Consider the following 27,607-nt stretch of genomic DNA (forward strand, 5'->3'; position numbering starts at 1 on the left):
TGTATATTATATAGAATTTATGTAGTGAAGATTTGACAAAACTAGCCTTATTTTATGAGAAATAAAATAAAATTATAAAACTTGGGTTGGAAAAATAAAAGAACTTTGCTAAGAAATACAAACATATGGCAAATAAGAACGAGTTTTTGATAAGATACATGTGATAAGACCAGTCTTAAACATGCCTCGTGGTGTAGCTGTTTCTAAAACTGTGAAAGAAATGGTTATTAATGATTTTAAAAACCATGTTAAACAATGTGATATCGCTCGCAAATTCTTTTTACACAACTGTGTAGTATAGCGAATTATTAAACAATATCGTGAGACGAAACTTGTAGACTTGAAGAAAAAGTCTGGACGTCCCAGAAAAACCAATGGATGCCTTGACAGAATAATTTTGTAAGAACAGCTAAAAAATATCAATTTTATTCTTCAGCCAAAATTAAGGCTGAGTTACAAGAAACATACAATTTGGAGGTATCAACACGTGCAATACGCAATAAATTAATTGAAAATAAACTATTTGCCCGAAGACCAGCGAAAAAACCACTTCTACAAAAAAAATATAAAGTTGCAAGACTACTATTTGCACGTACCCATCAAGAGTGGACATACAACGAATGAAAAAAGGTATTGTTTAGTGATGAATCCTAGTTTAACTTATTTAAAAGTGATGGAGTGCAATATGTGAGACGTCCAATAGGAAAAAGGCTGACTTCTAAGTACATGCAGCGAACATTAAAACATGGAGGTGGTTCTGTGATGGTTTGGGGATGTTTCTCTGGTTTTGGTGTAGGCCCTGTACACTGTAGTATGGGAATAATGGACGGATATATGTACCGTGATATATTAAGAAATGTTATGGAACCTTATGCCGGCGAAAATCTGCCTATCTCTTATAAATTTCAACAGGACAGCGATCCGAAATGCACATCTAAAGTCGTAAAGGAATGGTTTGAACAAAATAAAATAAATTTGATGACTTGGCCGTCACAGTCACCAGACTTAGATTCTATAGAAAACCAATGGAAAATAGTTGACGATAAATTTCGAAATAAATTTTTAAAAAAATGATGTCGAATTGTTCGCTGCTCTTTAAATCGAATGGTCTAAAATATCGAAAAAACCATTAACAATTTAATACACTCAATGGGCACGTTCAGCCGGTGTCAACTGTTGCGGCTGAACGATACGCTAAGTATAATCTCAGCATAAGTAATCTGCGTTTAGTTTGTCAGCGGTCGTGAAATTCTAGCTAGGATTAACATTTTTTGTTTCGCCCCTTTAATTTTGAAAACTGACAAAACTGTATAAAAATGAATATTGTTAATGCAGAAACGCTCATCCACTATCTCTTGTAATAGCACAAAATTTTCAAATATATTATTGTTGGGCATAGTTTTAGGTTATGCAGAACGGCTAATTCTCAATTGCTTGTTCAGCCGATTTCGTTCCGCTGTATTAAAGCTCATACAACTAGCTGACTGATTTAATTCAACTGTTAACACCTGCTGAACGTACCCATTGTCACGAAGGTATCACGATGGTATTAATAATAAAGGAGATGCGGATAAGGAGGATATATAAAGAGTACTAAAAAATCTTTGCTTTTTATTCAATTTAACTGTTATTTACCTATAAATTATAAAGTTGTTTTACTTTCTTCCAACTCAACTTTTGCAATTCTGTTTAATTTCTATAAAAATAAAACTATCTTTGTCAAATTTCGGTTACACAATTATTACATAAAATACATTGCCATAATAATGTGAAATCCTGACGAAAAACATAAATTTAAAATTTTATATAAAAATTAAAAATTGCACTACTCTTTTCCAATACTGTATATCAGTTCTACTTAAGAATCCATGTGGATCCAAGAAAGCTGCACCTAAAGTTTTGTTGTCATTCATAACAGTGTTTGATCATTCTCTTTGATGTCCATCATTTACGCTTCCAGTTTTCTCGAAAGGTGTTACAGTGTGTTTGCATCGTCGCCTTAGAGATAGAAGAACATTTTGGGTATGCATCGTTGAACAACTTTGCCACCTCATTATAAAATCTTGTTCTATCGCCGTACCCTCGCATCATTAGGACAGTAATTCATTCTTTTTAAATTAGAACTATCTTACAAAAACGATATACTTTTCAGAACTCTTCAAAACACGTCCAACTACGAATAGTTTTAGTTAATAATATATTAATATCAAAATCATTGAACAACAATATACAAAATAGGCTTATCGCAAATTTTGAACGGTTCTTGCTTTTATAGTTGATGACATTGAATGATTTAGTGATGAGTCTTCATACACCTGGTCCTTATATCTAGTCTTGGGCCGTCTTCTAAGCCTTTTTCCGATCGCCGCCTGCTTAGTAATTCTCTTGGGGGTTTCTGCCTCCCTCATTCTCTCCACATGACCCATCAAAAGCAAGCGGCCGACTTTTATGAATTTGACGACGTTTGCCATACGCAGTATATTCGTAGGGTGTTCACATATGAACCGGACTTTTGTTTTAGAACATTTGTTCACACTCCTTTTTATTTACACATTTTTTCCCCCGAATCGGATGTTTTTTAATTACGTCATCAAAGTTTATACACCTTCGTCGTCGTCAAACTGATGACCTCACAGTTCTTCTCTGAGTCTCTGAGTGATCCAAACATGTGGTAGTTACACAGCGACAGATGGGAACTGTAGCACGGATGTTCCGATGTTTTTAAATGAATATTGTCCAATTTTTCTGGATGGAGCAGAATCGTACTCCGAAAAGGCACGTCTCGCCTTTTTCATCAGATTCACTTCATCAAACAGTTGGCAGCAGTACGCAGCATATACTATACACCGGTTATGGAGAAAATCAACTCTGCAATCCTAAATAATTGTTGCAAGAACTTTCCTAGCAGAAAGACGAGTCTTGGCTTTCCGCGTTGCTTCTTCTCCAGGTTTTCGCCTCCTTCGTGCTTGCCTTAGACTCCGTGGTGTAATGATGCACCCACGTTTCATCACAGGTGACAATGTGTCTTAAGAAAACATCCCCCCCTTTGTTCGATTATCGTATTCACAGTAAAACGGTTTGATTTCTGATCTTCCGTTAAGAGACGGGAAACCCACCTTGACGACACCATGTCGCCGGATCTTTCTTTCAAATGTTACTAGCAATCTTTCGTCGTTCTTAGACATAACCTCAGTGTCAGATCTATTCCCCAGAATCGGTCGTATTAAGGTGTTATGTATTTGACTTTCCTTCGTGCCAAAGTGATAGATCTTAATTAGGTCATCAGACTGTAGTAGTAACTTATATTTGCTAAAAGAAATCTTCTTTTAATCTCTTCGACGATGTTGTTATCCGAAGTGACCAATACATATTGCTATACAGTTTCGATGTTATGCTTATGTCCAAGTTTTGCAGATATCTTGTGCATATATTTTCTTTTACTTAGGTTTAATTTTAACCCACTTTTGTACTTTTGTCTGCTTATTTTAGTAAGCAGAAGGCTCCTATCATGTTTCCTCTTGATCTTGCAATGATATCATGAGACATCATGAGCAAAAGCCAGTTTTGCACGATTTTGTTGATAATTGTGCCTCTCGTGTTGATGCCCGCATCTCGTATGACCTTATCGAGTACTATGTTGAAAAGCACGCATGATATTACATCACCCTGGCGCAACCTTATTTATTCTGAACCTTAGTTTTGTTTCATTTTCAATCCTCATTATTTGTTCCACTAACAAAATTAGGTCTTTGTAGTATCGAGAATTTGACGTATCGGTAATTACCTATGATAACCAGAGATTATTATAAAGTGAAAAAATTAAGCTTAGTAGTTTGTTTAACCCTTAACCCGAAACATTGAAATATCAACCTTATTAGAAACAACATGTCTACTAGACCTTGATTATTGAAAATTCAAATATACAACTTCATTCATAGTAATAACTGCTCATATTATAATTATTAATTTTCGACTACATTCTAAGGAAATTGGCTTGGAACAACGGATGCAACATTAATTCGTTTTTCTTGCCAACGGGAACAGTATTTTTATCATTGTGGACTTGATGTGCAATAGCAAATCTCAAAAGATTTAGACCGCAGTTCCCCAGGAAGGTTTGTTGTTAGTGTTTGCCTTAGATGAGGTTCTAACAGTTTAAAAACCAAAAACCCTAGTACTGATGTTTACTAGGGTGTAAAATACAGCTAATGTATTATATAAAATTAGCGCATTTCATATCGAGAACATCAACTCTTGACTGGTATAGTTGTAACATTTAATTATTTCTGGCTTTCCAAGTTCATTATCTTTAGAATGGTGCATAGTTTAAACTAATAGAACTGCTCTATTGCGTCAAGCCAGATTATTTCTATTGACGTAAAATAGTTATCTACAGTTAGGTTTCTGTTTAACCTTTCGATAGGTTTACACAATCTAATCACACATTGTGAAGGCTTAGATAGTTTTCTCTCTTCTTCAGAGAGCCCTACACCCACCATCAGTATCTTTTCCTGCGTAAATGTAGCCATTGGAGAAATATGCATTGCGTGTGGTCATGCACATTACTTTTATGCCATGTTTAGCTGACTTGCTAGGCATGCATATACGAAAATGACAAGTACCTCTAAAAGATATAAAGTACGTTTCGTCAATATTAACGCATTTTCCTACGGAAAATAGTTTTTGGCTGTTTGAAACAAATTTGTCAAAAATATCAGAGATGTTACGCTGTTATCAAATCTGAGGCTGGTTAGTAAAATTTCGAACCGTTTAAAAGACATTGTCGTTCTAAAAATGGGCCGTCCCAAATAATCTTTTTAAAATAGGGATAATATGTCCTCATGTGAGGATTTCATAATTGATGACAACATAAGGAGTCCACGCAGCGTGATTTCAGTAGAATTCGTATCATATCATTATCTATCAGTGCATTCCAAATCTCTTCTTTAGAAGGATTATTTCCTAAATTTCTACCAATTGTAGTTAGCCCTGGTAAACCAGTAATGATATTATGCGATCTGGTTTCAGTGTTTCTTATTGGTTCAGTCGACATCCACTGAAAACCATTTTTGCGACAATATATGACTTCGTCGGATATATCCAGGAAATCATCATCTGACTTTAATCATTACTATACTCTAAAATATAATCAGGATCTTGGTCCGAATCATCTGCTATTTCATCAGGTTCTTCGTTCGATGAATATAAACTTGTTCCGTTAGCCAACATTTCGTGTACCTTATTTTCAAAATCTGGATCGTTCAAATTTATTCGGGTATCATGTCTACTAGAACTTGGTTTATCCATAGTTGCTACTTTTGTTTAGTATATATATGGAACTAGAAACATTGGTCTATAGGACCTCCTTACCGTAATTTGAAACAACTGGTTTCATAGACTTGCTCGTTTCTAGAGTCTACTACTCACATCACACTGCACTATGACAACTCAAACTGTCTGCTGGGCCTATGTTTCGGGTTAAGGGTTAAATAACTACTTCGTAACCAATATGATAATAAGTTATGATGAGTATGCGTATTTCGGGATATATGCACATTAATCGGTAAATGTAAATATTGAATTTGATATATCGAAAATACATTTGAAAACGCTTTGTTATCTTATATTTACTTTTACCTGCATAATAGGTATTTATGCACATTTATCAAGAAATTGCATATTTGTCATAAAAGATCTAAAGAATAATGTTAAACACAAAAAGAAATCAATTTAAAAAATCCAATTTGTCTTTCATTACGCTTGGGTCGTTTAGTTTCAATCACCCAGCACGCGAAAGTGGGGCAGAATGATGAATGAAAATTCAGTTCCACATTTTGCTATGAGGATTCCGTAACGAACCTCCAATATTACAATAGTTATCAAAAGAACCATTAAAGTGATGACAATATAATGTTATAAGTAGACGTACAATGAGCTAAAAACGGTTTCTTGTGCTATTCCGAGACATCAAGTTAAATTTTATATCAAAGATGGTCCAATAAAACGTTTGTGTTTATTTAATGCTTTTGTAAAAAAGAATTCTATGATATTGTTTTAGGTTGATTACACATTTAGTATATGTGTGTATAAAAATAAACTGTTTCTAACACATAGTTTTGTAACGCAGCATATCAGTTCTTGGAAAAACTGTTGTTTTCTTGATAGAAATTGTTATTACAATAGATGAATTCAATGATTCAGAAAATAAAGTTTGTCACTCACGATGCATTTCAGATAAATTGAGTATTGATTTATTATGTTTTTAAAAAGCGATAAAAAACATAAAAGGATTTTAATTTTTACGTAAACATTAAAGTTTAAACATTAGATTTAAGGTGTGCGGTTAAGATAAAAAGATCGTTAAAAAATCGTAATCATGAAAAAAATATTTCGTTTTTCGCAGAGATACAATACCTAGTTTATGGTCCTTTTTTACGGTGCAAAATGAAATTTTACAACCGCCTCTGTATGAAACCTACCAATCTCAGTAAAATCTCCTTTATTATACCGGTTGACATTCATTCACAAAGTAATACTTACCAGGAAAGAGCTTTATACACGCCTTTTTTTCTCGTTAAAATTTAAACCAACTTTTTTTGACGAAAACCTTGAATTCAACATTTTATTTTCTTTTTTTAGCAAATTTATGCCACAACTATTTTAACTATCCCAAAAAAAGAAAATAATCTTTAATCTCGTCCACCTAAATTTTTTTGTTATCACAATAATTATGGTCCCGAACTTTAGGAAATTTAAATGTAAATTATTTCTTGTGTTTCGTATAATTTATGGTATACGTGAAACGGCAACACGCTACATCTGCGCCGTAAATCTCTGCGTGGATTTGTTTAAAAGTTCAGTAAGTGGCCTTGTTCGCGAGAAATACCCCCCCGTGTTTGATACGTGGATAAAATCTCAGGTCTGAAAGTATTTGTCTTTCGTGAACAAAGTTTTCGTCCTTACTTGTAGCACTTTTAAAACTACTCCAAACCACTTCTTTGCTTCTGTTTTCTCCTGACCCAGCTGCTTCGAGATTAACACAAAAAAAAAGAAATAAACTTCTTATCAGAGTTTAAAGTACTCTGCGGTTAAATTCAATTCTAGAACCCCAACGTTAATTCTACAGATTTATTTAGTGATGACATGTTACTTTAAAAGAATTAAAACAATTCTATTGTATACGTTTTTTTATATACCTATAGAAATGCGACAACAAATTTCGCATTGTTTTATCTTTAGAAAGTGTTTACCAACATTGCATGACCGATATTATTTTAAGTAGCACATATACCATATTCACAAACCGGTCTTTAAATGCATTTTGTTTTTTTATGACTCAAGATTTATTTCTAAAAAAAATTTTATTATACATAATCTTATTTTTTTTGTATTTTCTTTTTAGTAGCGAAGCTCGAGAATTGGGATTTACAGTTCTCGTGGATATGAGAGGAGCAACATGGTCCACCGTAAAACCCATCCTAAAAGCCCTTCACGAACATTTTCCTCCGGGCGTAGTTCATCAAGCGCTCATAGTAAAACCCGATAACTTTTGGCAGAAACAGAGAACGTCATTGGGATCACATAAGTACAAATTTGAGGTTGCAATTACAAAGTTATTTTAGATTTATGTATTTATTTCCAATTTTGTGTTGCATTGCAGACAAATATGATTAGTCTAGAGGCCTTGCCAAAAATTATAGATACTTCTCAATTGACCTCAGACTTGGAGGGTACTCTAAGTTACGACCACGCAAACTGGCTCGAAAGTAGGGTAGCGGTAGAAGAGTTTTCCTGGCAAGCGGCAGATCTACTCGATAGGCTTGACGATCTGCAGGAGGATTTAGCAAGGAGCGATTATGCGGACGATGTTAGTGGTGCCAAGCATAAAATCGACTTACACAATGAGATGAAGAAGAAAATAATGAAAGCACCAGTAGAGGACATCGATTTGCTAGGTAAGCTTTCCAATCAATTATTAGATATTAACAATTCCCAATAAAACCGTTTATGCGATCTCGCTTCGTGTGCTATGAATATTTATGACTACACATGAATTAATTCGTCAATTAGTCTCACTGCTTTCTAACATTAAATGGGATTTTGAACCATAGGTAGTAATATTTGGGAAAAGCTAATTAATAAATTGATGGGTTATTTAAGATACTAATTATAATTAATTTGAAGTGAAAACTATTTACTTTCCTCATTTAATTTAAAAATTGAATCATTTTCTTTTTATTTATTTAGGTCAGAGATTATTACAAAAAGTTTGTGGTAACGATACAGGTCAAGGAGGTGGAGGAACCGGTGGAAGAGACGGAGAATCACCAAGTGGTAGTAGTATGGATAATGATATTAAAAGCTTAGTAATTCAAAACCTCGAAGCGGTCCACTCCTCTCAAAAACACCTACTTCAACTCTGGCACCATAAAAAACTGAAACTGGACCAGTGCTTTCAACTCCGCCTCTTCGAACAAGACTGTGAGAAAATGTTTGATTGGATATGTCACAATCGTGAGGTTTTTCTAGTAAATTACGTGGAAATCGGCCACACTTACCAATTAGCTAAACAACTACAAGAAGAACATCAACATTTTACAATGAGTTCAATGAATGTTTACGTGAATATCAGTAGAATTCTTTCGGTGGCTGGAAGATTAATTGAAGGAGGGCATTACGCTGCTACTCACATTAGATCGGTTGCTAATCGACTCGATCGATCTTGGAAGGATTTTGCTGCTGGATTGGATGAACGTACAGCGGTATTGGCTCTTTCCGTTATCTTTCATCATAAGGCTGAACAATACGTCGATAACGTCGGTGCTTGGAATGGGGCTTGTGAAAATACCAATATACCTACAGAAATATTAATGCTTGAAAACTCAATTCATCAACATCAAAATCTTTACGAATCAATGTGCCAGGCCTATACAGAGGTAAATAACCCCCAATTTTTTACACTTTTTTACAATTTCCATCTAGATGCTTAAATAATTTTATATTCCATTCAATGATTCAATTTAAAGGTATATAACGCTTATCAAGCTCTGCTGAACGGTCTGGACGTGATGCTCCAAGTGTGCCATAATTCCACGACATCGCAGAAAGATGCGGCTGACCGGAAAACAATAACGAATGTACGAGATTAGTTCAAAATTAGAATTTTCAGCTATTTCGGGGCACTGCAGACTTCCATTTCTTTTATAAAAACCTCTCTCTACTCACCACTTTGAGATGGCTGGGGAACTACCACTATTATTATAGCGCATACACTTTGTTTTTAATCGCTCGTGTTCTTAATGTATCTGTTTATTAACAACTAACCGTTAAAAAATTTTTGTCTCACACACGATTTTAATTCTTTTGTGGTGTTGGTTTATTGTGTTAGGTACATAGCACGAGTAAGAAGCTCCTCTATCAGTTAGACCACTTGGTGCAGGTCTGCAATCAACCAGGAACTGAGAGGAAACATGTAAATATATTATTTGTTTTATTAAAAAATAACATAAAAAAGTTAAATTAATACAAAGAATTTCATTTGTATAATTTGTGTTTTAAATAATCGGTTTATAGCGGGTCTAGTAAAATAAATACATGGATTTTTGAATGTTATTGATCTTATTTTAACGAATGGATGTAATCTAGAAATGGGATTTTATAGATATTTGATATCTAGTATGTAGACTGTTGAATATTGAAAATTAACTTCTTTAGCCATCAATATAACTGTATTACAAAACAAGGTTCCTTCAAGAAAGAGACGGATTTTATGGAAATAAGTAATCCATTAATTGAATAGTCTGGGTGAAAAAAAGCTATCTTGAACTTCACTTCTGCTTAATCAGATTTTTACTGTATAATGTCAGTAATTTTGATTATTACCAAAATATGATAAACTGAATGATGAAGCTCAACATCAGAAGTCATTAAAGTGGCAGTATATAAACCTTAATAAATTTATTGGCATCAAGGTCCAGGAGGAGAACCATGAAATTTATCATTTCCTGCTATCCAAACACAGTAAGTTTGCTGATTATCAAAATATAATAAATGGAACTGACTTTTATCTGATGTCAAAAAAATTGCGCTGTTACGAGCTTAGATAATCGTCGCAAAACAAAAGCTCCATAAGTTTTCGCAAAATGTGACAAATGAAAATGAGCTTCATCAGAAGTTAGAGACCACATTATAAAAATCTTGATGGAAAGTATGTATAAAGCTCAAAGATTACAGCTCAAACTTTCAAAAGACTTGAAAGAAGTTTATGTCAGATCTTCACTGCCTAACATCAATAATTTTTGTTGATCCAAATGTTAGATAAATTGATATGATGTGATTTCATGGAATACATCTACCAAATACAGTAATTTGGTTGTTGTAAAATCTAATCATTGGAAATAAGTTTTATCTGATGTCAAAAACACATTCAATATTTTGAAGCGGTTGCTCTGGAGAAATTTTCATGAAGTTTTAATTCCTCCTATCCAATAAGTATTTTTTGAACATCACATAATCTGATAAACGGAAACGAGCTTCACCAGAGAGTAAGAATGGAAGGAATTAATTCATGTTCAATGTTAGGAATGTTGTTCATTAACAAAATTTATTAAGAGGAAACAAATTTCATAAGATGCGAAAACATGATGGAGCTTAGAATCACTAGAATCATAATAAAAAATCAACACCAACATCATGGAATCAAGGTCCAACCACGATTCAATCTTCCTTAACAGAAATTTTTACTTATGTACAATTCTGACAAATGAACATGAACTGCATCAAGTATCAACAGAACTGCACTTGTAAAGGTACTATTATAAATTTTAGGAAATTAATGTTTAGAAAAGGTTCATGAAGTTTGTGTCGGATATCTCCTATACAATAAGTTTTATTTGTGTTATTCAGAAAATTATGCTTTCCAGAAAAGGTTTATCAGAAGTTAGAAATTACATTATAAAAAAACCTACACCAACATTATGGAATTTAAATCCAGAAATATTATGAAGTTTTGGTTCACATTTCACTATCAAGACAAATCTGTACAGGGTGTCCAAATGTCGATGGGTTTGCAGGGTATCTCAGTTATTATGTTATTATTTTTTTTGTGAAACTTACAATGGCGCAAACCAAATTTTCATAGCCCTCTTCGTTTTTGATATACAGGGAGTTTCAAAATTACGATTTTCAGACACCTCCTGTATCTGGGCTATCCGGAAACGTAAAAACGGGTTCTAATAGATTTTTTCACGTAGAATACAATGTTGCACGTAGAATTTTTCTAGTCATCACGGTTTTTGAGTTATAAAGAGTTAAGTATTTTAGAAGTTGAGTATTCAGTATTTGAGTTGTGTTTATAATTCAAAAACCCATCGAAATTTGGACACCCTGTACAGTTTGTTAGCTGTGTCGAAAATAGTCTCTGTCTATTACCACATTTACGCCTGACAAACTTCAATGAGGCCATTCGCCACAATCAAAACAAGCAGGCTTGCCTTTGTTTCTTATGAATATTTGCGGCAGATTGGATTATAGTTTTACTTTAGTAGAAGTTGGATCAATCCAACTTCTACAGTGTTGTGCGATTTATCAATTTGAGGAATATCTAACCCCAAAAAAAGTGTAGTCACTGTAGGACCAAATAGACAAACACCACATTTTCAAAATACCATTGATTGCTAATTTATCGAAGATTTGTCGAAGATTAATTTATCGATTGCTGTTTGTCTAACTGTGAAAACCATTCTTGGAAATGCTGGATGCTGAGACCATTTATAAGATATAAGTGGGTCTGATACAATAATAACAAAAAGCTTGTAATTAATATTGATTGTTATTAAAATCTAAATTATGGAATACTACTTGGATGGAATCGCATCGATTTGTGTATTACCTAAATGATAAATAGAAATTAGCTACATTCAAATCACTAGATAGAATCTACACAAACTTGAAGCAATCGCCACCCAGGATGACAAATGTTATGTTTGCCATTTTTCTTCTGCCTAAATGCAGTAATTTTGCCTATTATCAAAATCTGATGAATGAAATAATTGAGTTTCTAATGTGTCATCTAATGTGAAAAGAATTGCACTTTTTGAATCCGACCAGTTTGTGTCAAAAATTCGTGCAAAGTTAAAATTTTTTTTAAAGAAGTGGATTACGGAAAACTTATATGAAACCAATAGAGTCCTCTAGATTCAGCAGGAGTTGCAAGATGTTTATTCCAAAATATGATAAATCATGAACCAATAGAAACGAATAGAATAGAAATGAACCTTCAAGGAATGAAGGACAACCGACAACGAAATTTGTCATTTTTCACATTATCTGATAGCAGTGCATTATTAAGAAGTTACAAAGCATAAACATCATGGAATCCGGACCCAGGAAGAACATCCTGATTATATGTAATATCAGAATTATTGGTTGTTCAGAAAATTAATAAGAATCGTAAATGAGAAAATCTATATGAGTTTAATGCAATGAAAGACGGAAAACTGATAAATGGATATAAACTGTATCAGAGTTCACTAGGATGAACTCACTGATTCATAGAAAATTCATCTAATAGGAGAACCACAAACTTTGTCGGTTTTCTGCTTTTTATCATCAATTAAATTATAAATAAATATAGCGCGACAAGTGTGCGGCAGCAACACGCCGTGTTTATAGAATATAATACTGCCATACGCAAGTGTGAACCTACCAAAGAATGTATGCGTGGCAGTGCTATGCGAGACTTCCACTTTCATTTGCTAAAAATGTTCCTAAGGGGCAGGTAGAATGCCGCTCTACGTTTGGATACAGCCTACAGCTTTCTTTTCAATAATATTTTTTGTGAATTGGAAGAAAAATGAAAAAAAATTGGAAAGAAGCAGCTTCATAGCTCAAACATCGGTTTGCGAAACAATTTACACCAACATTACGGCATCTAGATTCAGAAAGACCACCGTGAAATTTGACAGATTTTTACGGTCCACACCAGAAGTTTTGATTGTGGCCAAAAACCGACATATGAAAACCTACTTAAAGTTGACGAAACCGAGGCGCAGGAGTAGTTCTACAAAGTTGATATTTGGTTCTTGTTGCAATATAAGTGCAACAAGAACCAAACATCAACTTGTGTATTGTTACTTTTGTTGGTCTCAATATCTGATGAAATGAAATGAGCTACAACGGTGATGGTTTCCTTGAGAAAAGTCCATACAATCTATGTCAAATTTGACTACCAAATGTTGGCATTGATTCACAATCATCTTCATTAAGGGCTACTAGAATGTCATAACATAAACTGTACTCGAACTATGTAGTTCATGAAATTAAAAACTGAACCCAAAAAGAACTCCCTTTAGTTTGTGGTGCTCATATTTTAAGAAAACAGAGCTGTGTAAAAGTTATGGCTAATACTATGATTAAAATCTATCAGAAGTCGAAAAAACTGCATTGGAGAAACCCATATCCAGGAAGAACGTCACGGTGTTTGTCAGATTGGCTACTTCATATCAAATATTCTAGTTGCCCATACGACCTAATAAATGGAAATAAGCATTATTTCAAAATCAATAAAACATTTCGAAAAATCTATCTGAATTTCAAGTGACACTGGACCTAGAAATCAGTAGAAGGTCAAAGGTCAGTAGAATGACACTGCAATAAACCTGTACAAATTTTATGGAATGCGATTCTAAATGGTGTAGATTCTAAAATCAATATCAAGTTATTCTTAAAATCAGGTAAATTTAACTGTACTTCAGTAGAAGTTACTGGAATAGAATTGCATAAAGTGTACATAAATTTCACGTAATCAAGATCTAGAAGAACAACTATGAAGATATTCGGTTTCCTGCTATTCATTAGCTGATATCTTGTTTGTCAATTTGTCAAAAATTTGGATAAGTAAAACTAAATTGCATATTATAAAAACTGCATCTGGAATCGCAATGTCAGAAATATTGGATACCCACAAAATCTTACTATGGCGATTTGATTCCTTTTCAAGGGTAAGATTACACAACAATCTTAGCCCGGCGAAAATACAAGAGAGAGAGTGCACATCAATGAGATAAGGTTACCGGGGCTGACGACTTAACGGGGGATTGCTCAACCTTCATTCTCTGGAACTTGAATCCAAGACGTTTTGAGTGTTAACCCGATAGGTAGCACGTGGCGCAATCGCGCCCTTTACCACTAATCTACATCAGCTTCGTTGAACACAAAAGGTGTTAAAAAGACAACACGATTAAAAAAATGATCTTAGATTTATCATTTTAAATTGGAAACTGATGAAATTAGTGTAAAATCCATGCATTTATTTTGTCAGATCTTGATTATTTTATTTTGTATTTACAAACAGTTCTTTCTATTTTTATAGAGCGATAGTTCAAGTAACTATGAAAATAGACCTGGTGGAAATCCAGCTGCGGATTACAGTGAAGGTGCTAGTCATGTCTTGCAGGTAATACATCAAATTTTAAATCATCACAGAGCGTTGGAACAAAAATGGCATACAAAGAAGATTAAGCTCCACCAACGATTAGCTTTGAGGTTGTTCCAAGAGGACGTTAAACAGGTATTTTTTTTATGGCGATTTCGCCGTTTTCGCTTTTCGTTATCATGCTTTCTTATAGGTGCTGGATTGGTTATCGAATCATGGTGAAGTGTTCATCCGTAAAAACACAGGGATTGGTAGAAATTTACAAAAAGCCCGAGTGTACCAAAAGAGTCATGAACATTTCGAAAATGTTGCACAGGTACACTCATTAACTTATAACTCTTGCTTTTAATTGATCCCTGCTTTTAACTTACATTTACAAATTAATACAAAATAATACATAATCATATCTTAAAACTAACCGATTTTTCCTTCATTTTTAGAACACTTACACAAATGCAGACAAATTACTTGCTGCTGCGGATGAATTAGCTCATACAGGAGAATGTGATCCCAATGAAATTTATTCTGTAGCCCATGAATTAGAAACTCACGTTGCTTCTTTTGCGGCTAGAGTCGAACAAAGAAGAAGAAGGTTAGAATTAGCCGTTTTATTTTACACCCAAGAAAAAGAATTAAGTACATGGGTCGATGAATTACGACAAGAACTTCAAAACGATGAAAGTATTGCGGAACCTTTAGACACGACGGAACGTCTTTTGGAACAAACTGCGCAACATCGCGACCAAAGTTTGAAAGCTTGCGCATCAACGATAGCTCAAGGAGAAGCTCTGCTCCAAGAGTTAAGATCGATCGGTGAAATTGACTCCACAGGTTCTATTTCCGCTATTGAAGCGGCTTTGGATAGATTATCAAAACAAAGAAATGATTTAGAAGAATTATGGTCTACGAGAAAAATGCGATTAGATTTTTGTTTAAGATTAAGATTATTTGAAAGAGATGCTGTTGAAGTATCTTCTCAATTTGAAATGTGGTGCGAAGAACTCCAACATTTTGAGCTTCCAAGAGACATAGCAAAAGCAGAACAATTTTTAAGACTTCACAATGAGAGCGTGACGCAAATGCAAAACACTAACTATCACGTTTTGCAACAAGGCCAAGATCTGATCCAAGTTTTTGAATCTTCAGGTATCTGCGTTATGGCAGATTCTCAATGTAACGCTCAAACAAGAGTTCAAGTACTTTTAGAGTTTCTGCGTGATCGTGAGATGGAATTAGAAGAATACGCTGAAATGAAAAGAATTAAATTGGAACAATGTATTCAATTAAGTCAGTTCCAAAACGATGCTAATCAAGTAATTAGTTGGATTAGAAATGGAGAATCAATGCTGATGGCTAGTTTTGCAATTCCCAATAGTTTAGCTGATGCGGAACAATTAAAAAAAGAACATGAACAATTTCAAGTCGCGATCGAAAAAACTCATACTTCGGCGGTTCAAGTCAAATACCGCGCGGATGCGCTAATTAATGCTAATCATTATGATCCTCAAAGCATCAGGGAAATATCTGAAGAAGTTACGAAAAGATGGCAGCAATTAGTTACTTGTGCAGAAGAAAGACACAAATTAGTAACCGCTAGTTTAAACTTTTATAAAACAGCTGAACAAGTTTGTTCAGTTTTGGATAGTTTAGAAAGAGAATATCGCAGAGATGAAGACTGGTGCGCGACTGGATCTCAAAGTGGTATTGATAAAGCCACGTCAATTTCTCAACTTATTAATAAACACCAGGAACAAAAAGAAGCTTTTCTTAAAGCTTGTACTTTAGCGAGACGAACAGCAGAAACTTTTTTAAAATACACCACGAGAAGTTTGCAGTTTTACAATTATCCAAGCTCTGCAGGAAATCAAGAAAGTAGAGTCAAAGGAATTTTAGAAAAACTACTAAGTCAAGAAAACAAAGTCTTAGAACACTGGACTTTACGCAAAAAACGATTAGATCAATGCCAACAATTTGTTTTATTCGAAAGATCTGCGAAACAAGCTATTGAATGGATTCACGATACCGGAGAATGTTACTTAACCACACACGCAACAAACTTAGGAAACAACATTGAGGAAACTGAGAGCTTACTTCGCGAACACAATGAATTCAAAGGAACCGCAAAAGAAACGCGCGAAAGGGTTAAACTTTTAATTCAACTAGCCGATAGTTTGGTGGAAAAAGGACATGCTCACGCTAATTCCATTAAACAATGGGTCGCAGCCGTTGACAATCGATATAAAGACTTTAGTTCTCGCATGGAAAGTTATAGGCAACAATTAGAGGAAACTTTGGGAATTCAAGTTGAAGAGGAAACTGAGAAAAAAGAATTGTCAATCGATCGAAATTCTGATCCTAGTTTGGAAGCTAAAGTTGCCGCTAAAGAATTGAAAGAATTGAATGAAGAAAAAAGGAGATCTGCTAGAAGAAAAGAGTAAGTGGTTTATTCATTTTTTTAATGAAAGTTCTATTATGTTGCTAACCTTGCGGTGTTTAAACAATTTTGTTACAACAATAAAATTAGATGTAACAAAATAAATTATAAAAAGTTAATTAATGAAAAATCCTTATTCTAATTACACTCTACTTTTTTAGTTGCTATATGGCGACATACTTTCATGTTCTTGCATTCGTAAACATCTTTGTTTTATAGTTGCTATGGGTTAAAAATTATTTTTTAAATCCTTTTCCAACATAATCCAAGTAGTATATTGACTAGAACAGTACAAAGTCTCAATCCTTCATGAGTAAGATGAAAGTACAATTTTTTTTTACATCCATGTCGTGCTTGTTAATCAAAGAGCAATCATCAAATTTGGCTGTAACAATGTCACTATGCAACATAACTTTGATGTTTTTGTTGTTAAATTATTTTTTGCTCTTTTTATTTCATATTCTGTAACTTATAGTTCTGCAAATCAGGCTCATGACTCATTTAAACACAAATTTCTGAACGAAAATTTCTTAGTGGATTATTTAGAGGAGTTCTTGTTACAACCATAAGGCTGTCATGCTGCAAATAATGGTTTGTTATTATATGGTGTCGTGCTGTGGGATTATATTTGTGTTATGACATTAACAGTTTCGTGGTAAATATGGTTTACGCTTATTTCGGCGTAAATTAGTAATGAAGACAAAAGTAGGTTTATTGGGAGACATGAGTCTGTGAAAAACAGAGATAACCACACAATCATGTACTTGATAGATAGTTATTTTCATATATTTAACAATAAAAGCCATAACACTAAAACGAATAAAGATGTCCTAATATTCCTTCAATTTTATGACCAATTACACATAGCAAATTTAACAAACTTAATGACTTAGATACTATCGATTAGTGATTTCAACATTGTTTGCTGTTAGAATGCATTTATACTTTAGTGCTCTAAAAGTAAAGCTATGGTTTATGATAGGTTTGTTATCATATGAATTGAAGCTATTTATGTATCAAAACATTTAATTCACTCTTTTAAAGAAAGAAGGACATGAAAGATTTGTTTTAAGGAAGCTTACATATTATGTTTCTTCTGCCTTTATGTCATGTTGGTTCAAATTGGCTCCATCATCTTTTTACATTTTGATGGCTAGTAATACTAACGACTTTCAGAAGGAAATTTTCAAGCTGTTTTGACCAAAATTATTAATAAGCTATTATGTAGTAACAATATGCTTAAAATTAATATTATTGTACTTAAAATTAGAAATAAATAAATTCCCCGTCATTGCCACCATGATTTTCAACATTTCAACCATTGTTATCTCCATCATCGTCCCCATCGTCGTAATCTTCTTTCTTTTTGTCTTTAGAATAAGTACTCTCTATTCTTGGTGTCGAATCGTTTGACTCTTTTAGTTGAAAGCTAGCATTAATAACATTTTAAACACACCTTCTAAATTTGAAATTCGCCAACACCTCTTAGTATAACCTTTTCTATATTTTTTTACACCACTATTCATTCATTGCTTCACTTGCCTCTGATAGCTCACGTTGGAACTCAGTTACTCTAGGTTATAAAGATAAAGTTAAAGATGACATTATAAGAATATTTAAATGAGAATGGATTAGTCGTTTCAATTTTTATAATCCTAAATTGATAATATTTTTTGTATTTAAAATTTTTTTGTTATCTTATATCCTGTGTACCAAGAATTGTTCTATACAATAAACTATATTCTTGATATCCATGCTCACATGATTGAATTAACAATTTCAAATCACATAAACAATGTCAACAGCGTACTGAATTCTGTTATTAAAGACAAATCTTTCATTAATTTTGCCTTTCCATGTAACATAACACATTTTAAATTTCACCATAAAACTTGAACTATAGTTCTTCATCATTTAGGTCTGTCTCTTCAGAGCCTATTATATTCGCAATTTTAAGTTAATCTATTTTACCATCTTTCTCTGTAACAACTAAACACATCTCAAAGTGTTGAAGGAATTTTGAAGGTTTTCAATCAAATATGGTTTATATTTCAAAGATGCTGGTAATTATCCTGCATAATTGTATTAGATATCTAGAATTGTTAGTTCTTCCATAACTATATCATATTATAATATTGTAGTTACAGTATTAGATGAATAACGTTTATTAACAATTAAAGGTTTTATAATATGAAGAATTACAAAGACTTTCTAACTATATCATGATTACCTTCTTATTCACACTCTGTTTTAAGTATATGACCTAATGTATTGTTTTATGGTAGCATCTCAATTAGGTTATATTTGTCACTCCACTAAAGATCTTCGTTATACACTATTATATATTTTGTTATTATTGTAGTAATGTACCTACTTGGTTTAAAAAGTTACCTTTTGAGTGTTTATTGTAAGACAAATACTTCGCATTGTTATCCCATTCATGTAATCACTATCAGTTACTAACTATTAGTTAACAAGAGGTCAACTTAACAACTGTAAAGTACCTATTATAACATACAGTTTTCCATACGGTATTAAGAGCTACTGATTTAGATATTAGAAAAGATTAAATTTTGTTCAAATCAAGTATTTTACTTTAACCTCGTTTTGAAGATTTATAATACAGCTTGTAATGTAAATACCTTTCATTTGATTTATGAACAGATATACATATTTTGGAAATATTTGTACCCTATTATTATTATTGCTGCGGGACTGCGGAGAGTGGCCCTTCTCGTCACTGCCACCTATAAGATCTATTGTAACTTTAGCCCTCCAAATATTTCGGGAAAATGTAGGTCCTTAATGAACCTTAGTATTGCTTCAAAGTCTTGTTCCTTTATGTCGGTAGGTGTCAAAAGAGCTTTACCGAAAATGTTGTGTCTTAGGCGGTCTCTGGCAATGAAATTACACAGTATATGTTCAGCCGTTTCTGACTCGCCGTTGTAAAGTCGACAAGTTTAATCTTCAGCTTGTCCAATGTGGAAGAGGTGGTATTTTAGGGGCGCATTACCGACCAGGAATCCTGAGAGCGTCCACACATTCCCTTTGCTGAGGCATAAAACTAAATTGCCTTTAGGGTGGCCCGACTGTCTGTGAAAATGTTTCTGGATGCACCTTTCTGCCTCTTTTGTAGGATCAAAGTGGTGCAGAAGTTTATATCAAGTACTTCTGCTTGAAAAATGGTTATGTCCGAGCTCAGAGGCAATTTAATGCGGGTATTTGGTCCACTAATGCCCATGCCTACTCCGCATCCAGCTGTATTTGAAACATCCGCGTACCAGACAGGGGCTCCTCTTTTTAGTTGAGGCCCACCATTCATCCAATCATTCCTGCTTCTAAATATGACCTTATACGGCTGGTCGAAATTATATTCTGTCGGTATAAGGTCCGTTTTAATTTCAGTCAAGTGATTTAGACATAGGTCCTTAAGGATTTTGAGGTTATCCAGTATCAGCTTGAGTGAAGAGCATGTTTTCACTGATAAGGCACTTATAGCTTTGTAAACCTTCCACTCTCGATTCCTATTTTGCTGTATGGTTAAGGGATTTCTATATGTTGCACTTATATTCAATGAAATGCCTGTTATTTGATTCACTAGAGTTGATGCGTCTCGAATTAGCCACTTGTGTGCTTAGTCATTTATGTGCCATTTGTTGGTTCAGATAACCTTGTTAGATAACTTTTTAGATTTCTACCTGTCAAAACATCGTCTAAAACGACTCCTAATTTTAGATACAAGACAGACATTCTTAATAAAACTTACTTCACAATTAAGGTGTTTGGTTTTGATTGCCTGCCCAGGTTATTAGAAATAAAACTAGAAAGCTCCTGATTATACCTTATGTCTAATACACTGACGTTCTTTATGCCCATAAAAAGTTTAGATTTCTGGAAAAATTTTACTATTTTGTATAAGTGTAGAGAAAAATCTCGAAATAATTTTGTGATTTGGTCAGGATGGAGTATTGTCAGCTACCCAACACTATATCAATCGAATTCTTACAAAGTTTACTGACCAATTATGAGTTGGGTTGATTTGCTTGAAGTATTGGGTTGAAGTATTTTCTTTAGCAAATAAAATCAAATTGTCAAATTATTTTCTTTTCGCTATAACAAAGAAATTTTAACGATGATGAAACGTTAAGACGAAGAGTTAAATGAATTATAGGCGAATAATTTATTTGATTGTCATATATATAAAATGGTCATGAATTTGATGCAAGAGCACAAAAACATCAAATAAGAAATGTGATATAATCTGATAGTGACAATGATTTGGAAGAATAGTACTTATATCAAAAATGACGTAGCACGATCTTTAGAGGATTATTTATATATTTCTGGTATTAAATATACTTTTGTAACTATTTACCTTGGTGATGCGCTGAGTAACAGTGAGGTTACGGTTTTCCTTTTTGATAGAGTTAGTTACTCAAACTAATTTACACCAATGATATTAATGAGAGATCATTTGAGAGACACTGAATGTGATTAAAGCATTTTGTCCAGAATGAGGGACAAAATATATCTACTGGAGACAGCTTTGCAAAATTAATTTTCTTTTGCGTTGTATTATTTTAAAATCTTTATACACACCTGTAAAATCGGTACTATAAGAGCATTTTTAAGGTTGAACTATTACTAAGAAAGAAAACACTAGTTTGTGGTACAATACAAGTGAATCCTGACTTACCAAAGATTTTAATAAAAAAGTCAAAAGTCTGCGGAAAGAAAACAAACTACACAAAGAAGAAGCTGTTGTTCTCTCATAGAATGATAAAATATAATATTCGCAAGCTAAACCAAGATACAAAACCTACCCCGACGACTAAGACAACACATTTTAGAAAAAATCGCTTATTACTAATAACATTATATTAAAATTGATTTATTTTCATTATTAAAATCTGATTTTTTTTACTTGGTGTATAAATGTGTATAATACTAATAACATATCCTATGTAATACATAAAATGTGTAAACATAAGTACTGTATACCCACAATTTATGCTACAAGGCACTCGTATGTTTAACTACTTTTAACGCTGTTTTGAATAACAACAAAATTTACTCATCTAACATTGCCCATTCAGTTCACTACGTTTCATTCAGTAAATCTTCTTCTTAATATTCCTAGCATGTTTTTCATTCCGCTACAATTTCTTAGAAGAACTTTATTTCTTTATGGCATTTGCACACAATTGGGTATCGAAAAAATTGATTAATTAACTGATTATTTCAGAAACAACTCATAACGAGTGTTTGGTTAAAATTGACCTTATTAAAACAGATTTTATTCAGTTCCAAAAAGTATTTAATAATATCTTAAAGACAAATACATTAAATAAATCGCGATGAACTCTTACATTTTAAAGATGATTGTATTCAATGCTACTTTTTCTTCCTGTTTTACTTTCCCTGTAACTGAAAACCAGACTAGATTATGTCATTGAATTTAGGACTAGAATCAAAATATCGTTCAGATTCACTTTAATTAATTATTGCTGAATTATATACAACTCCCTCCTGTGTATAAATTTTTGAATTGACCTACAAATTATATAATTTTCTTTCCTATCATTTCAAAATCAAGATGAATTGATATTTGCTGCAAAAATATCGAAGTTCCATCAACTTTTAACCTCTAATATCTGGACAATAAGATCTACCATTGATTTAAGATCTTTAAATTTTATTAGAAAAAAGTAAAAATATTTTACAATTATTTCCTCCTTCCCTTTAGTATTAAATTTTTTTCTTATAAATTGTTTTTAAATATTTTTTTTATGGTACTTAAAGTTAATTATTAATACTTTAAAAGAATAATTCAAACCCAACAAATAATCTTGCCACAATCCCACCCCACTAATAACGTTTTAATTATAATTAGTCTACAGTGAAGACCTAAACCTATCCCACTGGCACCAAGACCTACCATAATTACCCTCGCCTAGAAACCGTGTCTCTCATTGTCAGTGTCTTTAGTATGCGCGCCATCAACAGGATGTTGCATTCCAGTGTAGATTATCGATGCACTCCCCATTATCACACAATATACAGTTCTTGTAAGGCAGTGGTAAAAACAGCTGTGCATAGGTAAGCGATATGAATATTATCGCCTGTCGTAACGGGATTTAAATAAAATGAAATAATAATAGAACGGTTCTTATCTTTAAAACCGATTAAAATTAATCAAACTATTTAAATTTTTTTATATTTAATTAATAATTATTAATTTCAGATTTATTATGGCCGAGTTACTTCAAACAGAACGAACTTACGTAAAAGATTTAGAAACATGTATAAATTGTTTCTTGTACGAAATGCGAAATGGTGGTGTACCACAATCATTGATTGGAAAAGAAGACATCATTTTCGGAAATATCGAAGAAATTTATCACTTCCACAATTCGATATTTTTAAAGGAATTAGAAAAATACGAGACGATGCCTGAGGATGTTGGGCATTGTTTCGTTACTTGGGCTACCAAATTTGATATGTACGTGCATTATTGCAAGAATAAACCGGAATCGAATAGTTTATTAGTGCAACATGGTGGAAGTTATTTTGAAGAATTACAAAAGAAACATAAAGTCGAACATCCAATCGCCGCTTATTTAATTAAACCCGTTCAAAGGATTACTAAGTATCAGCTTTTGCTCAAGGATTTGCAATCTTGTTGTCAAGAGGGACAAGGAGAAATCAAGGTATTATTAGTATTATATTATTTATTAGTTTTAATATATTTTTCAACCAAATGTTGTAGGATGGTTTAGAAGTTATGCTTAATGTACCAAAGAAAGCAAACGACGCTATGCACTTATCCCTCTTGGAAGGCTGTGATATATCTGTTGATAAACTAGGGGAAGTCATACTTCAAGACGCATTTAGTGTATGGGATCCAAAACAGATAATAAGAAAAGGAAGGGATCGTCATATTTTCCTTTTTGAATTGTATCTTCTCTTTACTAAAGAAGTTAAAGATTCAGCTGGAAAAGTTAAATATATTTATAAAAACAAATTAATGGTACTTTAAAAATAATTTTTTATTTTATGATTTAATAATTTTTTGTTATTTTAGACATCAGAATTGGGAGTAACAGAACACATAGAAGCAGATGAATGCAAATTTGCAGTATGGACTGGACGAGCCCCCATTTCAGATTATCGAATCGTTTTAAGAGCGTCTTCGTTGGATACAAAACAGTTATGGGTCAAGAAATTAAGAGAAGTTATTCAAGAGACTTACTTTAGTGGTGCTTTACCTCTTTCATTACCTAAAAGTCCCGCTAAATTTAAACCTCACAGTCAAAGATCTAGCAGGTAAGATTTCATTATTATTGTTTCTGATAATAATTAATTTTCATATAAAACTCAATCATTTAGTGTATTAGATAGAGAAAAACGTTTTTGACTATTGATGGGTTTACTTATGAAGTAACACTTGGTGTTTTTATGTATCGTTTTAATTTTTTTTTGCTATAGGGATCTAGAAGAATGTGCGTCTTTGGATGAAAGTGCTGAAAATTTGGATAGGAATTCTCTTACATCTTTTGGATCTGGGAATACTACTGATTCTGATAAGGTAAGTGCTTTAAAAAATATTAATGGTGATTAATAAGATAAAGATTAGCTCCACAGTTCATAATAATTTGTGATCTATCTAGAAACACAATTACAGTTAAAACAATTTTAAATAATTGTACACATCAGGTTTAATTTATTAATGAATCTTTTTGAAGCTATAACTTAAATGTTCTATTTAGAGATAAGAATAATGTGAGGTAAATGTATTATGACTCATAAGGATGAGTTTCAAAACGTAATTGCAACAATTTATACTCTTTAAAAATATAATATACTGAAGGTATAAATAAGCTTGATCATCACCATGTCATTAAGTAAAAATGAAAATTTTTACTGAAGATAATTTCGAATTTTTGGCAAATTACAGTAACACAAACATAAAATGGTGATGAAATACTCCCAAATACATTTTAAAGCAAGAGAATATGTTCTCATGTTTGAAATTCATATGCTAGTCCTTCTTCGCCTACAACTGGCGTTTAAATCCACACAAAGTGGAAAACAATAATATTTGCTAATCGCTCAATGTTGGGTAATTTTTTGAGTTGTAAGCTTTAACCCTTTTACCTGGAAGGGCATTTTTAAAAGACAGTTTATTACGTCATCCCCTGTAACAAGGATGCCGTGATTCTTTGTACCTCCCTCCTACCTTGTTTTATTGCCTTTTTATATATTTAGGCCGTTTTCATGTTTTGCAATTATGAGTTTCGCTTTTAACCTGTTAAACGGTGTACTTTTTACTCAACTGCGCGTTTTATAAAAACTCTTTTTTGTAACCAAAGTGAATTATTTAGTAAAATAATGAATCCAAGGCTAGGGACATTAATCGATCGTATGCAACAGATCTTTGTCGCCGGTGTTGGTGAATAAGCAAATAATTCTGATTCAGAAAATGCTGGTATTATTGAAACAAGATAAAAGTTTCGACCCCAACGAGTCAGACGACGACATCCCATTGGTGTCTTGTCTGGTATGAATAATTGCTACTATCATGGGCGTGATGGAAAAGAGCTGTTATTTCCAAAAATATAAGGACTAAAAGTTATAATTAGAAGGGACACTAAAAATTCCTTGACGCCAATTGACGCTTAGAATTGCATAATGACTAATAATAAATTACAAATAATTAAGAACTTTATTTCTTTATGGCATTTGCACACAATTGGGTATCGAAAAAATCGATTAATTAACTGATTATTTCAGAAACAACTCATAACGAGTGTTTGGTTAAAATTGACCTTATTAAAACAGATTTTATTCAGTTCCAAAAAGTATTTAATAATATCTTAAAGACAAATACATTAAATAAATCACGATAAACACTTGCATTTTAAAGATGATTGTATTCAATGCTACTTTTTGTTCCTGTTTTTTTCCCTGTAACTGAAATCCAGACTAGATTATGTCATTGAATTTAGGACTGGAATCAAAATATCGTTCAGATTCACTTTAACAATTATTGCTGAATTATATACAACTCACAAAAATATCGAAGTTCCATCAACTTTTAACCCCTAATATCTGGACAATAAGATCTACCATTGATTTAAGATCTTTAAATTTTATCAGAAAAAAGTAAAAATAGATTTCGTTCCTCATAACAAAATTTTTTTCCATATATTTAAATATATTTTACAATTATTTCCTCCTTCCCTTTAGTATTAAATTTTTTTCTTATAAATTGTTTTTAAATTTTTTTTTTATGGTACTTAAAGTTAATTATTAATACTTTAAAAGAATAATTCAAACCCAACAAATAATCTTGCCACAATCCCACCCCACTAATAACGTTTTAATTATAATTAGTCTACAGTGAAGACACTAAAAATTCCTTGACGCCAATTGACGCTTAGAATTGCATAATGACTAATAATAAATTACAAATAATTAAATAATTACATTTGGTTGTGATATATATTAACATATACACAGAAAAACAAATAAACTAATAACCTTTACAAATAAATCCGAAATTTACGAGTTATTTGGATTGTTATATTAGGCTGGAGTAATGTAATTAACATATCTAAATACCCACGATTTAAATGGTTCACCTCCTGTGTGTCCAGGAAGAATTTTTGTTTCTGCTAAGTCGTCTTTGTTTTAATGATGTGCGAAATCGGACTGAAAGAAGGAAGATAGAGGAAGAAAATATGCAAAAATTATATGTATTAGCAGAATACGCAACGATTGATGAAAAATTAGAACCATTTCGTGGAAGATGTTTGTTTCGCCAATGCATAAAGAGCAAATCTGTTTGTTATAGAATGAAAGCTTGCTCAAAATTGTTATACAAATAATTTTGAAGTTTATACAGGAAATAAATTATTTAGTTTTGTCGTATGTTAGTCGTTTTGAATTTGTAATGAATACTGAAGAATTCATAACTGCAATTCAAAATCGACTAGCGCAGCGTTGTGGATGAGTTCACATCCGCAACCTAAGTTTAAAATAATACTAATACTTCTGATAAACTCATAATCTGCATAAGCTACGTCTTGAAGCACTATAGAAAAAAAGTGCTTATAATTAAAGTATTCACTTCCACTTATTGGTGGCTTTTTAATACGAAAATTCTTGCCATCTTAAAAAAAAATCTTTTGGTATGTTAATTAAATGTTCTTCTGTTGGTTGTGGCATTCACTAGTATTTGCCATATGGCTCGTTTTTCTGCTGGTGTAATAATTCGTGGACTGTTGATCGACGATTTCAAAGATGGTTGGGTTGGATTATAGTGTTCAGTATGTAGTCAAAAGTCTCGACACTCATTCTAGTGTACTTCAAAAATTTGTTAGGAAAATGTCTAATGTTTTTATATCTGCAATGAAATTTACCACATTTTAATCTTTCTCTATTTAAATCGTGTACTCCTCAATCGCAAAAGAACTACTTTCAAAACAATATTTAGATATTTTTGGCAGCGACATTTTCACGTGTAATGACGAGGCGTGCTCACTCTGAACTCCACTGATTCCTCGCCTGCTGTAGACGCTGCAGGCGAACATTTGAAGTTCGTGGTCTTGCTTTTGACGCTTGTGGCGATATTTTCGTGGCCAGGGCATAATAATGATCCAGTTTCCTTTGTAAAATGCCTTGTGAAACCAATTGATAAAACGTGATGGAATGTTATAATGACATGTGGTTGATGA

General features: G+C 32.8%; 1 protein-coding gene across 8 annotated transcripts in view; it reads left to right on the top strand.

Annotated features, from left to right (window-relative positions):
• LOC111429585 (trio Rho guanine nucleotide exchange factor) overlaps positions 1–27,607 on the top strand; it is a 232,834-nt gene that overhangs the window by 77,154 nt on the left and 128,073 nt on the right. For 5 of the 8 annotated variants that reach the window (XM_071197653.1, XM_071197666.1, XM_071197664.1 and 2 more), the window contains exons 3-14: positions 7,403–7,598; positions 7,661–7,955; positions 8,248–8,936; positions 9,027–9,137; positions 9,389–9,472; positions 14,372–14,569; positions 14,628–14,750; positions 14,875–16,868; positions 23,113–23,578; positions 23,638–23,898; positions 23,953–24,194; positions 24,357–24,456. In XM_071197653.1, the coding sequence (XP_071053754.1) occupies positions 7,403–7,598; positions 7,661–7,955; positions 8,248–8,936; positions 9,027–9,137; positions 9,389–9,472; positions 14,372–14,569; positions 14,628–14,750; positions 14,875–16,868; positions 23,113–23,578; positions 23,638–23,898; positions 23,953–24,194; positions 24,357–24,456 (4,759 nt within the window). The remainder of the gene's footprint in view (positions 1–7,402; positions 7,599–7,660; positions 7,956–8,247; positions 8,937–9,026; positions 9,138–9,388; positions 9,473–14,371; positions 14,570–14,627; positions 14,751–14,874; positions 16,869–23,112; positions 23,579–23,637; positions 23,899–23,952; positions 24,195–24,356; positions 24,457–27,607) is intronic. The other 3 variants (XM_071197660.1, XM_071197681.1, XM_071197675.1) reach the window with 3 other exon arrangements.

Source organism: Onthophagus taurus, chromosome 1 (assembly GCF_036711975.1).
Source record: "Onthophagus taurus isolate NC chromosome 1, IU_Otau_3.0, whole genome shotgun sequence".
Taxonomy (NCBI): Eukaryota; Metazoa; Arthropoda; class Insecta; order Coleoptera; family Scarabaeidae; genus Onthophagus; species Onthophagus taurus.